This window comes from Cystoisospora suis, assembly GCF_002600585.1.
Source record: "Cystoisospora suis strain Wien I chromosome Unknown contig_3070, whole genome shotgun sequence".
Lineage (NCBI taxonomy): Eukaryota > Apicomplexa > Conoidasida > Eucoccidiorida > Sarcocystidae > Cystoisospora > Cystoisospora suis.
The window spans coordinates 1-16,403 of NW_027155865.1; the positions used below are offsets into that span (position 1 = coordinate 1).

The 16,403-nt window shown below is 53.2% G+C and overlaps 2 protein-coding genes across 2 annotated transcripts; one reads left to right on the forward strand and one right to left on the reverse strand.

The window, feature by feature from the left end:
* Positions 1-3,973: 3,973 nt before the first annotated feature.
* Positions 3,974-11,837, forward strand: CSUI_006144 (bt1 folate biopterin transporter family related). Its single transcript, XM_068066309.1, has 9 exons — positions 3,974-6,270; positions 6,706-6,998; positions 7,511-7,641; positions 8,137-8,542; positions 8,809-8,963; positions 9,358-9,486; positions 9,577-9,670; positions 9,851-11,487; positions 11,635-11,837. The coding sequence occupies exons 1-8, from the start codon at positions 6,003-6,005 to the stop codon at positions 9,914-9,916; spliced, it is 1,542 nt and encodes a 513-aa protein (XP_067921714.1). The 5' UTR covers positions 3,974-6,002; the 3' UTR covers positions 9,917-11,487; positions 11,635-11,837.
* A 1,957-nt stretch (positions 11,838-13,794) lies between these two features.
* CSUI_006145 (oligosaccharyl transferase stt3 protein) lies at positions 13,795-16,401 on the reverse strand. The gene is made up of 8 exons (XM_068066310.1): positions 15,997-16,401; positions 15,754-15,814; positions 15,108-15,210; positions 14,899-14,995; positions 14,728-14,793; positions 14,453-14,578; positions 14,042-14,233; positions 13,795-13,954 (listed from the first exon to the last, which is right to left on the reverse strand). The coding sequence occupies exons 1-8, from the start codon at positions 15,997-15,999 to the stop codon at positions 13,895-13,897; spliced, it is 708 nt and encodes a 235-aa protein (XP_067921715.1). The 5' UTR covers positions 16,000-16,401; the 3' UTR covers positions 13,795-13,894.
* Positions 16,402-16,403: the final 2 nt, after the last annotated feature.

A 16,403-nucleotide genomic window follows, 5' to 3' on the forward strand; every position in this document is an offset into this window, starting at 1 on the left:
AAATATGGTCTACCTATGTCAGTACCAGCAGCCAATCTCCCCTTACAAGCTGAAGTCATTCTCCAAAGGGCCAGGATAGAGTTGGACAAGGCCAAGTTAGCCCAACAACGCTTCGCCAACCAACGAAGGAGACCAGTGGAGTTTCAAGTCGGGGAGAAGGTTTGGTTGAAGGTGTCACACCTTCCCATGGCAACAGCCGCTTCATCGAAAGCGCTGAGTCTACGATACAGAGGACCCTTCAAGATCATTGGTAAGGTGGGAGAACAAGCGTATCGACTAAAGTTGCCTCCATCCATGCTCATGCATCCCGTCATGGATCTTTATTGAAGCCGTGGCTAGGTAGTCTAGCAGAGTTTAGAAGCACCAGTAGCTCTCAGTTGCCCATACAGGGGAACGAATATGAGGTTCAAGGGATCTTCAAACATCAGGAGAATCCCTTTACACATGTTAAATGGTTCAAAGTGTTGTGGCTGGATGGAACATCCACTTGGGAACCAGAACGTAATCTGATCGGGTGTCGACAAATCTTAAGCAATTACTATAGGGGAATTCAGCGGATTAGTGATTAAATTGAAAAGGAGGGAAACCTTTTCTTTGCTTTGATACATGATTCGTGAGTAGGGGGGCCCTTCAGAAAAGGCGAGCCTTTTCGGAGAAGGAGGGGAGAGGTGTCACAGCTCTGCTCTGCCCCTAGTGTTCTAGCAGTCATAAGATACCTAAATTGAGTGAACGTAGTGCTCTAAAGGGGGAATTATTAGTAGGGGAGATCATCTCCCATTGAAGGAAGTGATCCGATAAGAGAATCTAGTCCTCTTTATAGTAGTCTAATTAGTTGGGCGAGCAAAGAAGCTCAGACTTAGTCTTACTTTGAGTAAAGGTCGAGGGGAAACCTGTGTCCGAGCCCAACAGCAGCCGTAGGGGCACAAACTAGCTAACAGTCTAAGCCTAGAACGCTTAGATTGAGTATGTGTGAGCTAACCCGCCTTATGCACGAGTCTCCGAGTGACCAGTCTACGGGCTCGGTGCCCAGAGTAGCCAGTGTGCAGGCCCGAAGCCCGGGGTAACCAGTGAGCGGCCCGGGCCGGGACCGGACCAGCCGGACAAGAGAGGCACAAGCCGGGGCACCATTCAGGGGCGACCAGTGGAGCCCGGAGTAGAGACCAATGAGGAGACCAATGGAGAGGGGAAGATAACATTCTGGAGAGGAAAGTTTTTAGGTTCCGGACATTTGAAGAGAAAGGATTTTTACTTTCAGTTCGGGGTTAGGAAAGCACCAGTCCCTGTACGGAGAAGATTTTCCAATGTGAGCATGGGACCTTGGGTCCCCGGACCTCCTATGAGAAGGGAATTTTTCCTTGTGGAGATTTGTGGAGATTGATAATTACAAGTCAAGTGGGTGGATCGGGAGGAACTACCATGACGAGAGTGCTGAAACGAGTGAACAGGTGCGATGAGGATGTTCCTGTGTGATTGTGAGTGAGTGAGAGCGGATTTCCATATGAGTGGTGAGCTTTAGACTGATTTTCCGAGACCTCGTGAGTACCGACTTCGAGTGCTGAGGTCCCGAGGGGGTCATCCCTCGTGAGTGACGACTTCGTGAGAAGAACCTGGTGAACGATAACTGATAAACTAGTGTGTGGGAGCGTTGAAAAGGTCTCAGAGGAAAACCGCTGAAGGAATCCGACGTGGGGAGAGCTAGTCGGCAGAGGAAGCTGGGAGGGGATAACTATTGCGAGCCCTCCATTCCTTCCCCATGCGTTAACAGGCTAACGTCAAGAACCTCATTCGACTCTAACACAAGATCCGGACCTTACTCTATATTCACAACGGCTACTGGGTGCTGACCACCACAGTACCCGCATGTGCTTGGGTGTCTGGTGGCACGACCGCACTTAGTACTAACGGAAAGCTATCTCAAGACGCTCCACTGCGCCTGGGTCGAACCGGTAGCGCGGAGCTCATAACTTGAGAACCGTGACATGACGTCACCCCTTCGGGACGTCGAAGTCGACTTCGAGTAGTCTCTGGACGCCAAAATCAGTGCACACGGGCAGACGGACAGACAGAGCGGACTATTCCTACGTTAGCTCGAATGCTCCCTCGGTTACGTTGGGGATGACAGGTGTCAGGAGTGACAAGCTGACACGGTCCAAAAGGCGCGAACACACGGCGCTGACACGGCACACTGACAGGCGTGCACGGACACCGGAGACACGCACGCAAGAGCAGAGACGCTGCCCGTGTCAGGAGACACCAGATTCGGTCGAAAGCCCGCCCGGGCCGAGAAACATGAGTGCTTTGTGGTATTATCGAGAGCCCAGTTGACCCAGGGTTGTACGATGACGTGTGCTGTGTCAGTGTCAGTGAGGTAACGTTGATAAGCCCCGTGAACAAACTCTCTTTAGTACTGGGAACCTAACACCTTGGAACCCGACTTCAAGTGGGAGGGCATACTTGGGCTTACCTCCGTCCGGTATGACAACAGGGATAAGTGGGCTAGTTATCTCCCTAGTGCGGAATATCGTGCAACTGGGCTGACGTGGACAACCCATTGTACGCACATTCAACGCAAGCCAGTCTGTTCTGGCTGGTGTACATTCAGGCACCCGATGATTTCCCTGAGTGTCCGAAAAGTGAATGTGAGAACCGCATGATCTTACACAGACAGCGACACAGCGTCTGGCAATGGCTGAGACGTGCCTCACAAAGGCGCAGCAGCTGCAGAAGAAGAACTTCGACCGCGGGCGGCAACATCAAGTATTCGATGTTGGTGACTTTGTTTTCGTGTCTTGTCGGCTGTTACTGCAACAGAAGCGCGAGAGAAAGCTGGGTCAAAGGTGGTTCGGATCGTCTAGTATAGGTAAGTGTATCAGTGATGTGGCGTATGTAATCGATTCTTTCCGTCTATGCGCCTGCACTGCACTGTAAATATATGCTTTTTGCGCGGGTGTCGTGTGTGTCTTCCCGCTATCCGCGCGTTCTTTCTCCAAAAGGGACCGTCGACAGCGGCCGCGCCGTAACCAGCACCAGCCGACCGAGGCGGCAAAGAAGCCGCGCGGACAAGCCGAGCAAGCACCCACACGCGCCCGAGGCGCTTTTGGACTCACGACTGCGCCAGAAGCGCAGCGGGGCGAAAGAGCGGGGATTTCTAGTGAAGTGGGCCGATCCCGAACTCGGCCAGATTTGCGAGAGCCGTAGCTCGTCAGCAGATGTGTTGGCACCTGAAGATCTATAGCTCCCAAAGGAAGCGAACGCTGGGGGGGACGCAGCGCTTGAAGGCGCGGGGGGAGTGTAACGCCTGTTTGGTGACCATGTGCTGCCAGAGCGCCCACGTGGCAGTCCGTGTTGTCGTTTGGTATGGAGCAACGTATTTCGCGCCCGTCGGGAGCTGTGCCATTGGATACCCGCCTACTGGGGCAAGTGTCGTGCAGGCCCCGCTCGGTGGCGGCGGGGCTGAGCAGTTGCAAACTTGTAAGAAAACGCTTGCACGCCGCCGGTTGGTGTCGTCGTCTACAAAAAGTGAACATTAAGTGTTCTCCTAGCAGCTGTTACGGCGTAAGGGAGTATCGCGGCTGTTGCCGATCGTGCCGGGCGCGGTGGAGCCCACGTGTACCCCTGTTACTACGTGACTGTAAAAACGGAGACGTGTTTAACCGTGTTGGTTGGCACTTGTCGGTAACTTCTGCCCGTGTGCAGAACTTCGCTCAATCGAATTCCCGACGCAACGAGTGCACAGCTGTCGCTACAGGCCCAGCACGGCACCTCAGTGACCAAAAAGGCTCCGTACACTTCAGCGTACTGCAGACAGACGGTAGTAACTGCAGTAACGGGTGCCTGAAGCGGTCTGTAAACGGTCTCCGTACTCAGTGGCACTCCGTTTGGCAGCTGAGCCGGCCCGGTTGGCTGTCGACCCCGACTTTTCGAGGACGGCGGCAGAAGTGGCCGACGCCTGCCTCTTCGCTCTTCCAGGCCAGCCAGGAGACACGCGCTAGAGAAATAAAAGCAGCCTACTGATGGATCTGATTTCTGAAGCGTCTCCGTGCCGCTGTTGACGGGGCTCTCTCCAGGAGTCTTCGTGGGAGTCGCCTGCCTGCAGGCGCACACGCGCATGCGATCGAGATCGAACGTCTACCAAGTAAGAAAAAGAAGACAACGTGGTGCTTTGCTACACCTGTAATAGCTGTTTTTCGCCATGCAGGTCTCTTCTTTCTCGTACTTCATGCTGATCCGGCGCTCGCGGACGCTTCCCGACTGGAGGCAAGCCACGGCCGCGATCAGCACAAAACAGCCTCCAGCCCCCTTTTTCACTTTGGACTCCCTCCCGCGGTCGGACCGGGATGAAATCTTGCGCCGGAGACCTCTTGGTGGGAGCCTTCTGGGTACGGCGGGGCTCTCTTCCCCAGTAAAGACCACTCTGCAGTGTAGAGGCTACGCAAGCCTGGGAACCGGGTGGTCGTTCTCGCGGGTGCAGTATACGAAATACCGCATCACAAAGCCATGGACAGCCGACACCATGTTCGACGACATCGTCCTTGCGCAGCCGTCGAGGTAGGCTTTAGTTGACGAAAAGGCTTGCCGGTAGATGGCACCTTCTCTCGAGAGAGAGAAGTCATGGATCGCCCCTACAGCGTGAACATGACAGCACCGAACACACTCCAGGGTTGATGCGTGTACACTCGGGCGGAGGCCAATAATTTGCTACCTTATTCCTCCCGCGGTGTCGGAACCCAGAAAATCTTCCAGACTTCGGACAGGCAACACGCTCCGAGGCAGCAGATTCAACTGCCGGTGATGGGATGAGATGTCATTCTGGGAAACTGCCACATCGTGCTAAGTCTCACAACGGGATGTCAAGAATACAAAATGGACGACGGCCCCGGTTCGTGCGCCGTCTAGTGTCGATGTCTCACAACGTCTCAAAAAGGCGGGGCGTACGGTTTAAGGTCTTGCAGACAGAACCATTCCCAATGCAGTAACACAGGTACACTCCTCGTGAGGGCAGCCTTCAGCGCAGGTCCCTTGGGGTCCCGCCATTTCCTGCGCTGAGCCGGTTCTCCGTGAAGGCGTGTATATATCTTCGCTCTGTGTACTTTCTGTTCTTCAACCGTCCGAGTTCGTGTTGCATGACGTGCCCGTCTGCGACGGCAGGGCTGAAGAAACAGGCTTCGGTGCTTCGCGCCTTGACGGTACAGTCTCCATCTGCCCAACAGCGCCCACTCGACGCCAGTCGGTATACGCTGTTGGCGCTCGCCATAGAGCATCTCGTGTACCAGAGTCGTTTCCCTTGCTGACGTTGCATGCTAGCCCGAGCTCTTTACAGCTTGCCTTCGCGTCATCTCGTGCACTGTTTGCGATCCCGGTAAACCTGTCCGTAATCGGGCGATTTAGGGAGTCGCCTTACCGCTGGCGGTCCTGCATGAGTTTCTCGCACCATATATTTGCTGCCTCTTCTACATTTTAGAGAGGACTTCGCCCGGTTTACTAAAGAAGCACCTCTGTTTCTGCGCTTCTTGAAGCTCGTCACGGACGTTGAGGGCCGTCAGGAGGCATTCGTCCAGTTCGCCAGGAGGTCAGCAAAGGGCTTGTATGTCGCGGGCGCGGGGCCTCCACGTGGCATTCTCTGTACACCCGCTTACAGTATGGTAAATGTCTTCCCTATGTTGCCTTTCCAGTGTGCCACTGCCCGGACCGAAGTAGATCACAAAGCTAGCACTTACCATTGCGTCTTAGAGTGCCGCCCTGCGTTCTGCTGTCTGCATGGCACAGGCCGCGCTATCTCATACACAGTGAATAGCGAAATCAGTAACTGTGGTAGCTGCTGATTCAAGATGCGAGCTGAAGCGTGCTCGGGCTGATATCTGGCTCTTCTGAACCAGGTTATGTCCAAGGGGTAAGAGCGTGTGTAAAAGTGCTCCCTCGGAGGTTGCTGTGCCATCCGAGGAAAGGAGCTGTCAACTCCAGGAGTGTTTGGCCCTGTCTTTCTGATCGTGCTCCGCTTGCTGATGCGCGGGTGGGCCGTAGCAGGGACTGTGGTTTTTGATGTGAGGCGTTCCGCGACGTCACGTTTGGATCCTTGGTTGGAAATGGGGAACACTAGTGCGCCAGACGCAAGTGTCTTCTCCAGGTGTGAGAACGGTTTAACGGTGGAGAAGGACGTTTTTGTCACGAAGAAGGAGCTCATCCAATGTTTGTGGAAAAATGGCTACACCGACACGGAGATCAACGCCTTCGAAATTGCTTTTCCTGGCGACTACAAGTTCCATTATCCTGGTACGGATCTCATTGCCGCACCTCGGGAAGGGCACTGCGGGCCAAGCCCAAGTCAGCAATGCTTCAGTTCGACTTCTTTCCGTGTCTTAGTCGTGATAGAGACGCATCACAAGACAGTTACCGGCTTGCGTTAGCGATTGCCCTTCACTGCCGCTTCTGACTTCCAAAGAAAGTCGTTCCGCAAGTTGAGCGTGTTGAGTGATGCAGCAAGGTGCGGAGGTCCTGCGTCGCCTTTTTTCTCCTGCGCACTGTAGTACTCATGCGGAGTTTTGTTCTCAAGGAGAACCTTGTCCTGTTTACAGTACTTGCAGGCCCCGGTGTTTTGATGTTAGTAGACGCCGTGTCCGCCCGGGGACTCGGCTGGACCCGGTGAGAAACACGTCGGCATTGCTGAGTCCCAGCATGTTTGTCATCCAAGTGTGTTCTCTTTTGCAGAGTTAGCAGTGCTTTTCGACTTAGCTGAAGAAGACTGTTACAAGTTTTGTATTCGACTGCGAGCTGCGAACCCCGAAGAGCTCGTTGAACTCAAGTACAAGAAGCCGCAGAATCTGGTGAGTGGGTGGAAATTGTCTGTTGTTTGTGTGACGTCGCAGTGTGACAATATAAGAGCGAGTGGCTTCTGCTTGGCTAGGGATATCCGGGGGGGAAGAGTCAAAGTGCTGCACGCGGACGGGAGATGTCATATGCGAAGGAGCCCGGCAATGCCTTCTCGTCACGCAGGACAGCTGGTGCGGCATCACTTCGAGCACGTGAAGCAATAAGCGGCGGCGGTTCTGAACGCACTTGTAGTTTGGTTTCGTGCGGTTTTTTCCGGAGTCTATTGTGTTCGCCGAGGTTGTGAGTTCCGACTCGGGCACTGAGGTTTCTTTGGATCTCCTGTCAAGATCCCTTTTTCTGCTATTGTAGTTCATGGTTCTGGTGAGGCACGGGGATATCGGGCTGGGTTATCGTCGGGTACGGCTCCTGTGTATACAACCAGGACCGCGTGGTCGTGTTGGTTGTGCAGCTGCCGTGTCACGGCAGTATTCTCGTGACTTTGATAAGGATAATGGTGTGTGATCTGGTTGGTTTTTGCTCCCGCGTACTGTCGGGCCCCACATTCCTTCACAGTATAAACACGGTTTAGACCCGATTCAGGTAAATCTGGTTTTATCCCGCAAACAGTGTGGGACGGTGATCGCAACTGAAAAACCGGACACAGTGGCTCCGTTTGTTCAGTGTGCATGTATTCACTGTTCAGCTGTCCAGCTACGGTCTGTGTTTTCTCGGCGTTTGGTTCGGCCTGTCGAACACGGTGCTGAGCAACGCCTGGTTCTATTCGAAGACGTTTCCCTTCGGCGCAGTCTTTTACATGCTAGCTTCGTACTTCTAGTGAGTCTGAGGATGTGCTACTTTCGGCATTGAACAGGGAAATCTTCTTTGGACAGTTGCAGGTACCGTTGTACCAGGCAGCCATGGGCGCTGAGAGCGTCTCTGCGTGGCTATGAATTTCCACAATGGCTGAACCTATGGTGGGACTCTGCGATTCCGGATAACAGATCAGGGCTGTAGAGCGGGCTTGGTGTCATTATTCAACGGCAGACGAGCTGCCCCCCTTCAAACAACTATCTTCTCAGCGGGGGAAAAACCACTAGTTTTTCCCTTTCAACATAGTACTCTGGTCTTAGGGATCCGTCTGTGGTATCTGCGGAACGAAATCGCAGCGACATGTAGTGTGGCCAGCTTAGGCGATGCAGTTTGTTATCGGCCTTTAGCCGCTGCCAGGTGACGCGGAGCGTAAAATAATGGTCGATTTTGGTCAGGTCGTGCCTCCTTTTGGCCGCTGCGGAACACTATCAGGGCTTCTTCTGTTGGGTGTGTTGACAGCCGTGAGATTCGGGAATTTTTCTGGAAGGAAGAGAAGTCGCTAGCGCACACCGCGCGCGAGAACAAAAATGTAGGAGAAGAGCTGGTCTACAGGCAAATGAAGAAATACGCAAATGATACAAAGTGTCTGGACTATCTCATGAAATTCAGAGACGAAGTCGAGGAGCAGATGTCTCAGTATAGAGTCGCCCTCATCTCTCAAATGCGACGGAAAGTTATTGACAGGTTGGTCGAGAAACTTAACGCCATTCAGCAAGCAGAAAAAGTGATCCAGGGTTCTCTGCAGGAGGTCATGGTCCATGAGATTGTTGCATCTTTCAAGGACAACTACAGCGCCCGCTCTCAGCTTGAGGATGAAGCTCTAAGAAGTGCCATCAACGGATTGGCAGGGACCGACACCGTGATGGTAGGCGTCATTCATGCAGAAGTTGCCTCTAAGAAGTGCCATCAACGGATTGGCAGGGACCGACACCGTGATGGTAGGCGTCATTCATGCAGAAGTTGCCTTTCTGACTGGGGCTGAGCTGTGACCGCTGTCTCGTTCACTCGAGTGACAAAGTCGCAGGAGAAATTGAGTCAACTCAGCTTTTGTGGGCTTTCGTTTACTTTTACGTCCCTACCGCAAGAGTTTCCTAACTGCGGTAAAACAACTGCGTGCTGATGCCTGCTCAGGATCCTGTCGGAGCCCACTTCAAAGCATCACTCCAGGAACTCGCGAAGGTCGACTTGGCCTCTGTGTCCGCGAACCCCTCGGGGACAGTTGTCGAAAGAGTAGCGGCAGTGTTTCAGCAACGAGAAAAGGAATTTTTGGACTCCTTCACCGTCAAGTGAGTCGCTAGGACTTAAAATCTACTTGGAGAACAGGAGGATTGGAACTGTCTGCGAGGGTCAACAACAGGGCTCTGAAACGAGGCTGTAGGACTGTGTTGATGGTTCCAGTGTATCAGCGTAGCCTCTTCATCACATAGGGTCCAACGATTCGCTCTTGGTGGTCGATGTGGTTCTGACCCCCGAAACTCCTGACAGTTCGTGCACGTACGCAGGCGTCCTTGTTGGGACGTGCAGATGTCTACGGAGCAGCCTTGTGCCTGCTTCATCCCATACGGGCATGAGTTTCGCGCCAAAGTGCCACAGGGACAACGACACTTTGTACCTGCTGATTGTGTAGTGCGCGTTGGTTACCCGCTTTTCGGACTTGCCATCGTTTGACCGCGTTCGCAGGGCATCGGAAGCGCAGGAGGTTCAGAATCTCGTAAGGAAGTGCAAGAGTGCGAGCGGATTTGACTTCAGCTCGCTTCAAGAGGAGGAGTTGAAGAGGTTGGAGCAGCTCTACTCTTCAGTGAATAGCAGGTAGGGACCGGTATTTGTCAGGGTTTGTCTGCGATGTCGACTCTACCCTAGCTAACAAGAGTACCGTCTTGTGAAGCGTATTTCATGCAGGATTGGCTTCGAGCCTGCGCACGAAGAGACAGTGAAATCAGTTGCGCCGCTCAGTGGAAAATCTAAGGAGTTCGTCGACTTTGTGAATAAACAGGTGAGTAGTATGGCAGTCATACTTTGAAATTCCCTCCGCTGGGAGTCTGTACCTGCATTAGGATATGGCACAAACTTCAGGAAAAATGAAGCAGTTCTGTTTTGTCTTGCTGATGCTACGTGGCGGCCCCTAGAAACGTAGCGTCGCACCGAGACTTGGCTTCCTTTCTTTGTACTTCAGGTGGAGGTTACCAAAGCGAAACTCCGAACTGCGCGGTTGACGGCATTTGCCCACGCGTTCGCTTGAGGCCCAACGTGCTTCTTTCGCTTAACCCGCACCAACCTAGCTCTAGTACAGCCTACGTCGATGGTGTTTCCTTCATGTTCATGCGTTATCATATATCTCCGTGGTCTTCACCGAACTCCGTATGATATTGCCCTGTACTTTTCGTTGAGGTCTGTACTCTTAGGTTCATTCAACTCGTCAGCTGACTGCGGAGCGCGCTGCATTAGAGCAACTGCAGGCGGCGGGGTGCAAGTGACCTATGGACGTTGTGTACAGCAGTAGAAAGAGGACGCCGGGCAGCGTCTCTCCAGGCACGCCGTTACGAGCTAAAAAGTGTCCTGCACACGCACTTACGTTCTCTTTTGAACGCGCTTCCTTCAGCACCCGGAAGTGACGGCCGCCGAGCATAGTGACCAAAGCTGCAGTACGAGAGGATAATCTTGTTAGTCGCGAAACGCTGCACCCGGCGGAGTGCTTCTTTCTTCAAGCGTTCTCCCCCCGCCCGCTTGCACTTCTAAGCAGCCGCAGATAACCCAGCTCACCATTGTAGCTGTCAGAGGGGGTGGGCGTCAACGGACACAATACCTTCCGCCGTGCGTCCCAAAGAGGAAAAGTCGCGACCTTTCGTACGCGGAACTACAGTATTGGAGCCGCCAGTAGAGTATGAGACAGTAACACAACTCCTCTGGCTAGGGGGCCGTGAAGAATGCTGAAACATCAACATTCTTCATCGGTTTTGCTGCTTGTACAGGGACAAAATGATACAACACCCGGCCGAGTTTATGGAGCAGTTCGAGCGTACAGCAGGGGAAAGTGGGGACACACCGTGCAGCAGTGCCGAGAGCCTGGCTACCGGAGTGCGTCCGCACACCCTGAACACACGGTCATTTTTTATTAACAACTCCGGTTCTAGTGGAGACCTCTGTGCTTCAGCGCGGCCGCGAAGCCCGCTTGCATTTCGATGATAAGCATCTATTGTCCTCCACTCGAAGAAAAGCTACATGCCGGCCGGAAGAGGCGAAAGGGAAGTTGATAGCAGCGGCGGCGTATAACCGTCTCCGCGGCCAGACTGGTTAGACAGAAGGAAAGAGGCATCCAGCGAATTTCGGACTGAGGCCCCGCATCTGCCCGACGCGTACAAAGTTGCACCAAAGCAACTCAAGGGAACGTGTACGCAGCTTAGTTCTTGCAGTCGGCTTCGATTGGGCTTGGTCGGCGAGAATTGAAGCCGCTGCCCGCGTGCTGTGTCGCCCAACAGAAAACCTGCGGCTGCTTTCCAGGCGCGGCAGCTAACTAAAACAGATTATTTCACGCAGTGGTCGTAAATGCTTGCAGGGCAAACTCTTCTGTTCGCGCCGCGCCGGTGGCGTCAGGCGGCGAGAGTATGTACACCACATCGGGCAACGTGCGGGTGTAATTGCCGGGGGTCTTTGCGCGCGGCAGCTGAAGTCTAACTCTGTCGTTTTCCCACCGCACCAGGCGTCCCCCGTTCAGTCATTGTCGTGGTCGACGCCGGATCAAGTACCACAGTAGCCGTGATGCGCGGCGTAAGCATCCGTACTGCGTTTGCGGGGTATGAGGAGGTCCAGGCGGTAAGTCGGACTTCGTTATCTACTCGTGCACAAAGAGCTGACACGATTTCCCCGGCGGTGCTCTGCGCATCGAAAGGCTGCAGGAACGGGGTAATGCGGCGTAATTTGCGTAGTCCGCAGTCTTCGGCTAATTTCTTGTCCGTGCAGAGAGACCGCCGATGAGATCCCCCTCATCCCACGGATTGCCGAGTCGGAGTATCTCAAGAAGCTGACGTTTACTCAGTTTGTGATGTAAGACCACAGAGGAGCATAATTCGTGAGCAAACGGCAGAAACGGGGGATCGCAGTTACTTGGTTGGATTCTCTGAAGGTTTAACACACCTTGCCGCACTCGCTATCTACTACCTACTCAAGGATGACCTTGGTAACGCCGCCTCGCCTCGGCCGTGGAGGGTCATTTACTCATCAGTTGCGTTTTCCAGGTCTCACGCCTCCGGAAGTCTCCGCCATTTTCATCGCTCCAGCAATCCCCTGGGTGTTCAAGTAACGACGCGATTCCAGTTTTCAATCAGCCGCATCCCACCAAGAATGCGCTCCCTACAGGCCGCTATTCGCCTTCCTCTCAGACACCTACTCGTTCTTCGGCTACAGGAGAAAGCCTTACATGATCCTTTTCAGCACTCTGGAGGCATGTGGATTCCTAATGCTAGGGCTCTTCCCTGCATCGGTATGCATCTCAAGTTTCGCATGATGTTCCGACAACATGTCCTTTGCCCAGGTGGCTATCGCCGTCAGCGCGCTATTCCTTATATCGGTGTGCCACACACTGTAGAACATGCCAGAGGGCCCGTGCATATACCACACAACTGCAGCTCTCCGCTGCGTTCTGCTCTGCAGTGGCAGAAGCTCTTGTCGTCGAAAGTACCGCGGGGAAAACCCTCGATCAAGTAAACGAACCATACAGCCCTGAAGCCTTGCAGAGAAAGATCTGTTTCGTAGAGCGCTGAGAATGTCTCAGACTTCATCACGTCTAAGGCTCTAGGCAGTCTGATTGTAGCTTACCTGTCTGGCTACCTCCTGGAAAAGACGTCGAAACAAAGTGAGTTCCGCCTTCGTCCGCGTACCAATGTAGAATCGTGGAGGCTCCGACCCTTTCAGGCATTTTTGTCGCCACAGCCGTTTTCCCTTTCTTCATCACACTCGTGTCCTTCTTCATGGGGGATGTAACGACACCGCCGGCACGAGATATGAAAGCGCAGTTCCGGGAACTCAGCGCATTTCTTAAGCAGCGTAAGACATGCATCTATGGCTGGGTCCTCAACAGGTGTGAACAGTGCATATATAGCTGTCATCTGGGGACCTGCCCTCTACATATTCATTTACATGGCCGGCCCTGACTACGATGACGCTCTCTTCTTCTACTTCACGAACAAGCTGGGCTTTTCTCCAACTTTTATGGGAACTCTGCGGTTAGCATTGCGTGCGGTCGCGCTCCCGAGAAACGGGCTCTTGAAACACGCTCTCAGATTTACATACGGAATTGCGGCACTTCTGGGAGTTCTGCTCTATCGCTTCGTCTTCAGACAAGCAGGCTTCCGCAGAACCTTGCTGTGGACCATCGTCGTAGCTGTCCCGATTTATGTGTCTCCCGGTAACTGAACCCCGATACTCCCCACTCTAATACTCAACACTTCCATTCGCGCAGTTATCCTCGTAACGGGATTCAACCAGAAGCTAGGCATCAGCAACCAGGCGTTTGTCCTCAGCGGAGGATTTTTGATCGAGGCGGTAAGCACTTTGTGTCCTAGGTAACTGTGAACGGGCAGCATCGGATCGTTTCAGACAGCGGAGATTCAGTTGCTCCCACTTCTGGTTTTGACTGCGTCTATATGCCCTCCCGGTACCTTTTTTCACTGTCTCACAAAGGAATAAGTACTCACGTGGTCGAGTTCCAGGTCTTGAGGGAAGCGTCTACGCTATGATGATGTCTATCCGCAATTCTGGTTCGATGGTCTCTCGAGGCCTGAGCGCACTCTTCACCTGGGTCGCGGGCATCACAGCCACAAACTTCGCTCATCTCTCAGCTTACATCCTATTCTGCGGCGCCTGGCTGTAAGCATGCTTAGGCGGCAGCATCCATTAGTCTGTGCGACATCACGAGTCTGTCCGTAGGCTTCTGCCCCTATTTTTCCTCAGCTTCATGTAAGCAAGAATTTGAACTTCTGCTGTTTTACTGAATGCGAAAGCTAACACTTATTTCAGTCCCGATAGTAAGGATCTTCGACCAGCTAAACTATTTCCTTGCGAACAGGCATCCCTTGACGACTTTCAGATGGAGAAGTTGAGAGGTTTAAGCAGCGGCACGATAGGCTCTACGAAGAGATGAAGAGAAGTCAACACGCATAAAGACGTATGATGCGATCTTCGGGCCTTCCAAGGCGAAATCAATTTGGAAAGCACGGCTGCATCACGAAGGTGCAGCATGTTGGCTGCCCTTAGACTGCTGGCGGGCCTCCGGCTTTTTGACCTGCACAAGAAAGGAAAAAAGTGTCATGCGGAGTCGTAACCTGCGGGGTATGCTTCAGGCGCTTCCGCCAGCATGATACGAACTCACCTTGTAAACTCGAACAAGCCAATTTTCTGTCGTGTACGCCTCTTCGAAGTATTTGAGCACTATCTCCTTCTGCCCAATTTCCGTGTTCCTGGCGAAGTCGAACCCGTTAGTAACCCGGCCGAGCCCATTGTACGACAGTTTGTACATCAGGCTGTCCACCAGTGCTCTCGGAGCCTCTTTGCCCACAGTGTACTGCAGGTAAACCGCATGGAGTGCAGTACAATGCGTAGAACCGCGGACAGACCCTGGTGAACATAGCATCTCATCTCTGTTCTGTGCCAAGAGATTTCCACAGCGTTACACAGCCAATCACCATTATATCGCCGACCACCGTTGCCTGCCTACCTAAGTCTAGTGTGTCCTGCCGCGCAAACAGGAGGTTCCGTATCATCGCCTCTTCCGTGCGCTTACCATTCCTCGTCGGCTAAGGTAGTCCGACTGCTGGATCATTGGATAAACACCGGATGTGATTCTGATGATCCAGAGGAACTTGTTAATGTCGTCACTTTGATACCGCGCTAGTCCTCCGAAGACCACCTGCAGGGTATACACAAATTTCAGACATATCTTGCTAATGACCATCCGTGTACGCGCGCCTGACCTCGGTCTGGCGCCGAAAGTGCCGAACTGGTGTTGCGGCACCACGAGACGAGAAAGCTTCCGCTTCTGCCAGGGCAGTCCCCTACGAAGACATAGTCGACGTCGAGTTGTTGCATTATCTCATATGCAGTTTCCTCGTTGGAAGAAAAAGCCTGCAGGCAAATGCAGACTACCAGTCGAGGCACCACATCAGTAGCGACCGAAAAGACACGGGAACATACGGTGAGGCCTCTTGTTTGACGTCGGGGGTACCATACCAAGCCAACCGTAGCTATGTGTGTGTTATTCCAAGTATTGTTGTCGACAAAAACCGTTCGGTTTCCCATCGCCGTTGCTTGGTAGCCGTAGTCCCACCTGCATACAATGTAAGGCTGGACCAAAAGACGGGAGCGTTTCTTGCGATTAGGACGGCATGCAATTCCACCTACTTCTGCCAGAAAGCTCCTCAGGAAGTCCACTGGCTTACCACGACATGATTCTTGCCCGGGGGTGTGTATTTTGTCTTATCCAGTAGTATGCTTCACGAAAATCATCTTGAATCAAGCGACCACCGTCCCGAAGAGTGGCACCTGTTGAGACACCGGAAAGCAACGTTACTGAACAGGCACACCTGACAAATCCACATTCCGCCATACGGGAGATGGTGGAGTCGAAGACCTCGGACGAGAAAGCGACATAGCTGACCCCCTTTCGCATATCGGTGCGGTTGACCGGTGCACGGGCAGCGAGGATGCACACGCGACCTCAGTGGCCCTGTGCGTTCTTGCTCCACGACAAAGACGACGTCCGCCGGTCTAGAGGTAACTATGCATGGCCGATTACAAAAACCTCTTCACCTCATGATTCAACTCGGCCACACGGATGTTTCAGAATGGACATAGTGATTCTGCAGGCAAGCTATCGGCATATCTCGTGTGTGAACACAGTTCCGTCGGCCTCCCCACATGCTCATGCGGGTACAAGAATTGTTTCTGACTTTGAGCAGTCGTCTGGTACCGCCGAAGTCAGACAAGCCCCACAGACGTTCAGCCAGCAATGCTCCAAAAGAAAATCTATTCCCCTGACATACGGAAGCAGGAGTTCTCCCGCTTAACATGCGACTGAAAACTCACTTAAAACAATGCTCGGGTGCGAGTAGACCACCGATCCTGTCCAGGTGCAGTGATACACATACTGCAGTTGAAGATCAGCACACAACCACAGCACTCTTCCGTCAAAGGTCTGTCCTGTGCAGTGCGTCCAAATAATCTTTTTCTCATGCCTAAAGGGCTTCACATCCTCCCCGGCTAGTCTAATACTCCGTGCGCGGGACTCGTGGAGGCCCAGCGAGTCCAAGCAGAAAAGCCCAGCCTTACCATCACTGTTAGCCATCCGAACACGAAAAGAACGAACACAGCAAACGAGATGGGGACAGTGACGCGCTCCGAAGCTTTCTTTCCTGTGCTCCGCTACAGCACACAGAACACAATCGAGAAATCCTGGCTTACAGCTTCCGACAGACCCTTCACACGGGGCTTTCTCCCTCGAACCAGAGAGTACAGACAATGCGAAAGACCGTCAGTTTCTGCCTACAGCGGGGAAATCACAGGGGACAGCTGAACTTTGAAGGGTCCGACTACCCAGGGTCTCCACGAGGGAGACAAACCCACAAGCTGGGGGAAAACTCTCTCCGTGTGGGCGCGCATGTTTCTTGAAGTGTCTCTTGGGGGCCTCCTCTCACGTATCCAGTAGCGAACTCGTCACAACGCGCTGTGATGCGGAA

Excerpts from the sequence above, each read along its gene's own strand:
- CSUI_006145 (XM_068066310.1), bottom strand. Across the intron at positions 14,234-14,452 it reads ACCTTAGCCGACGAGGAATG|TACACTGTGGGCAAAGAGGC; the intron begins GTAAGCGCACGG and ends GTTTACCTGCAG. Across the intron at positions 13,955-14,041 it reads GGCTTGTTCGAGTTTACAAG|GTCAAAAAGCCGGAGGCCCG; the intron begins GTGAGTTCGTAT and ends TTTCTTGTGCAG.
- CSUI_006144 (XM_068066309.1), top strand. The coding sequence starts at position 6,003 with ATGCGCGGGTGGGCCGTAGCAGGGACTGTGGTTTTTGATGTGAGGCGT. Across the intron at positions 6,271-6,705 it reads CTACAAGTTCCATTATCCTG|AGTTAGCAGTGCTTTTCGAC; the intron begins GTACGGATCTCA and ends TCTCTTTTGCAG. Across the intron at positions 6,999-7,510 it reads CTCGTCACGCAGGACAGCTG|CTGTCCAGCTACGGTCTGTG; the intron begins GTGCGGCATCAC and ends TTCACTGTTCAG.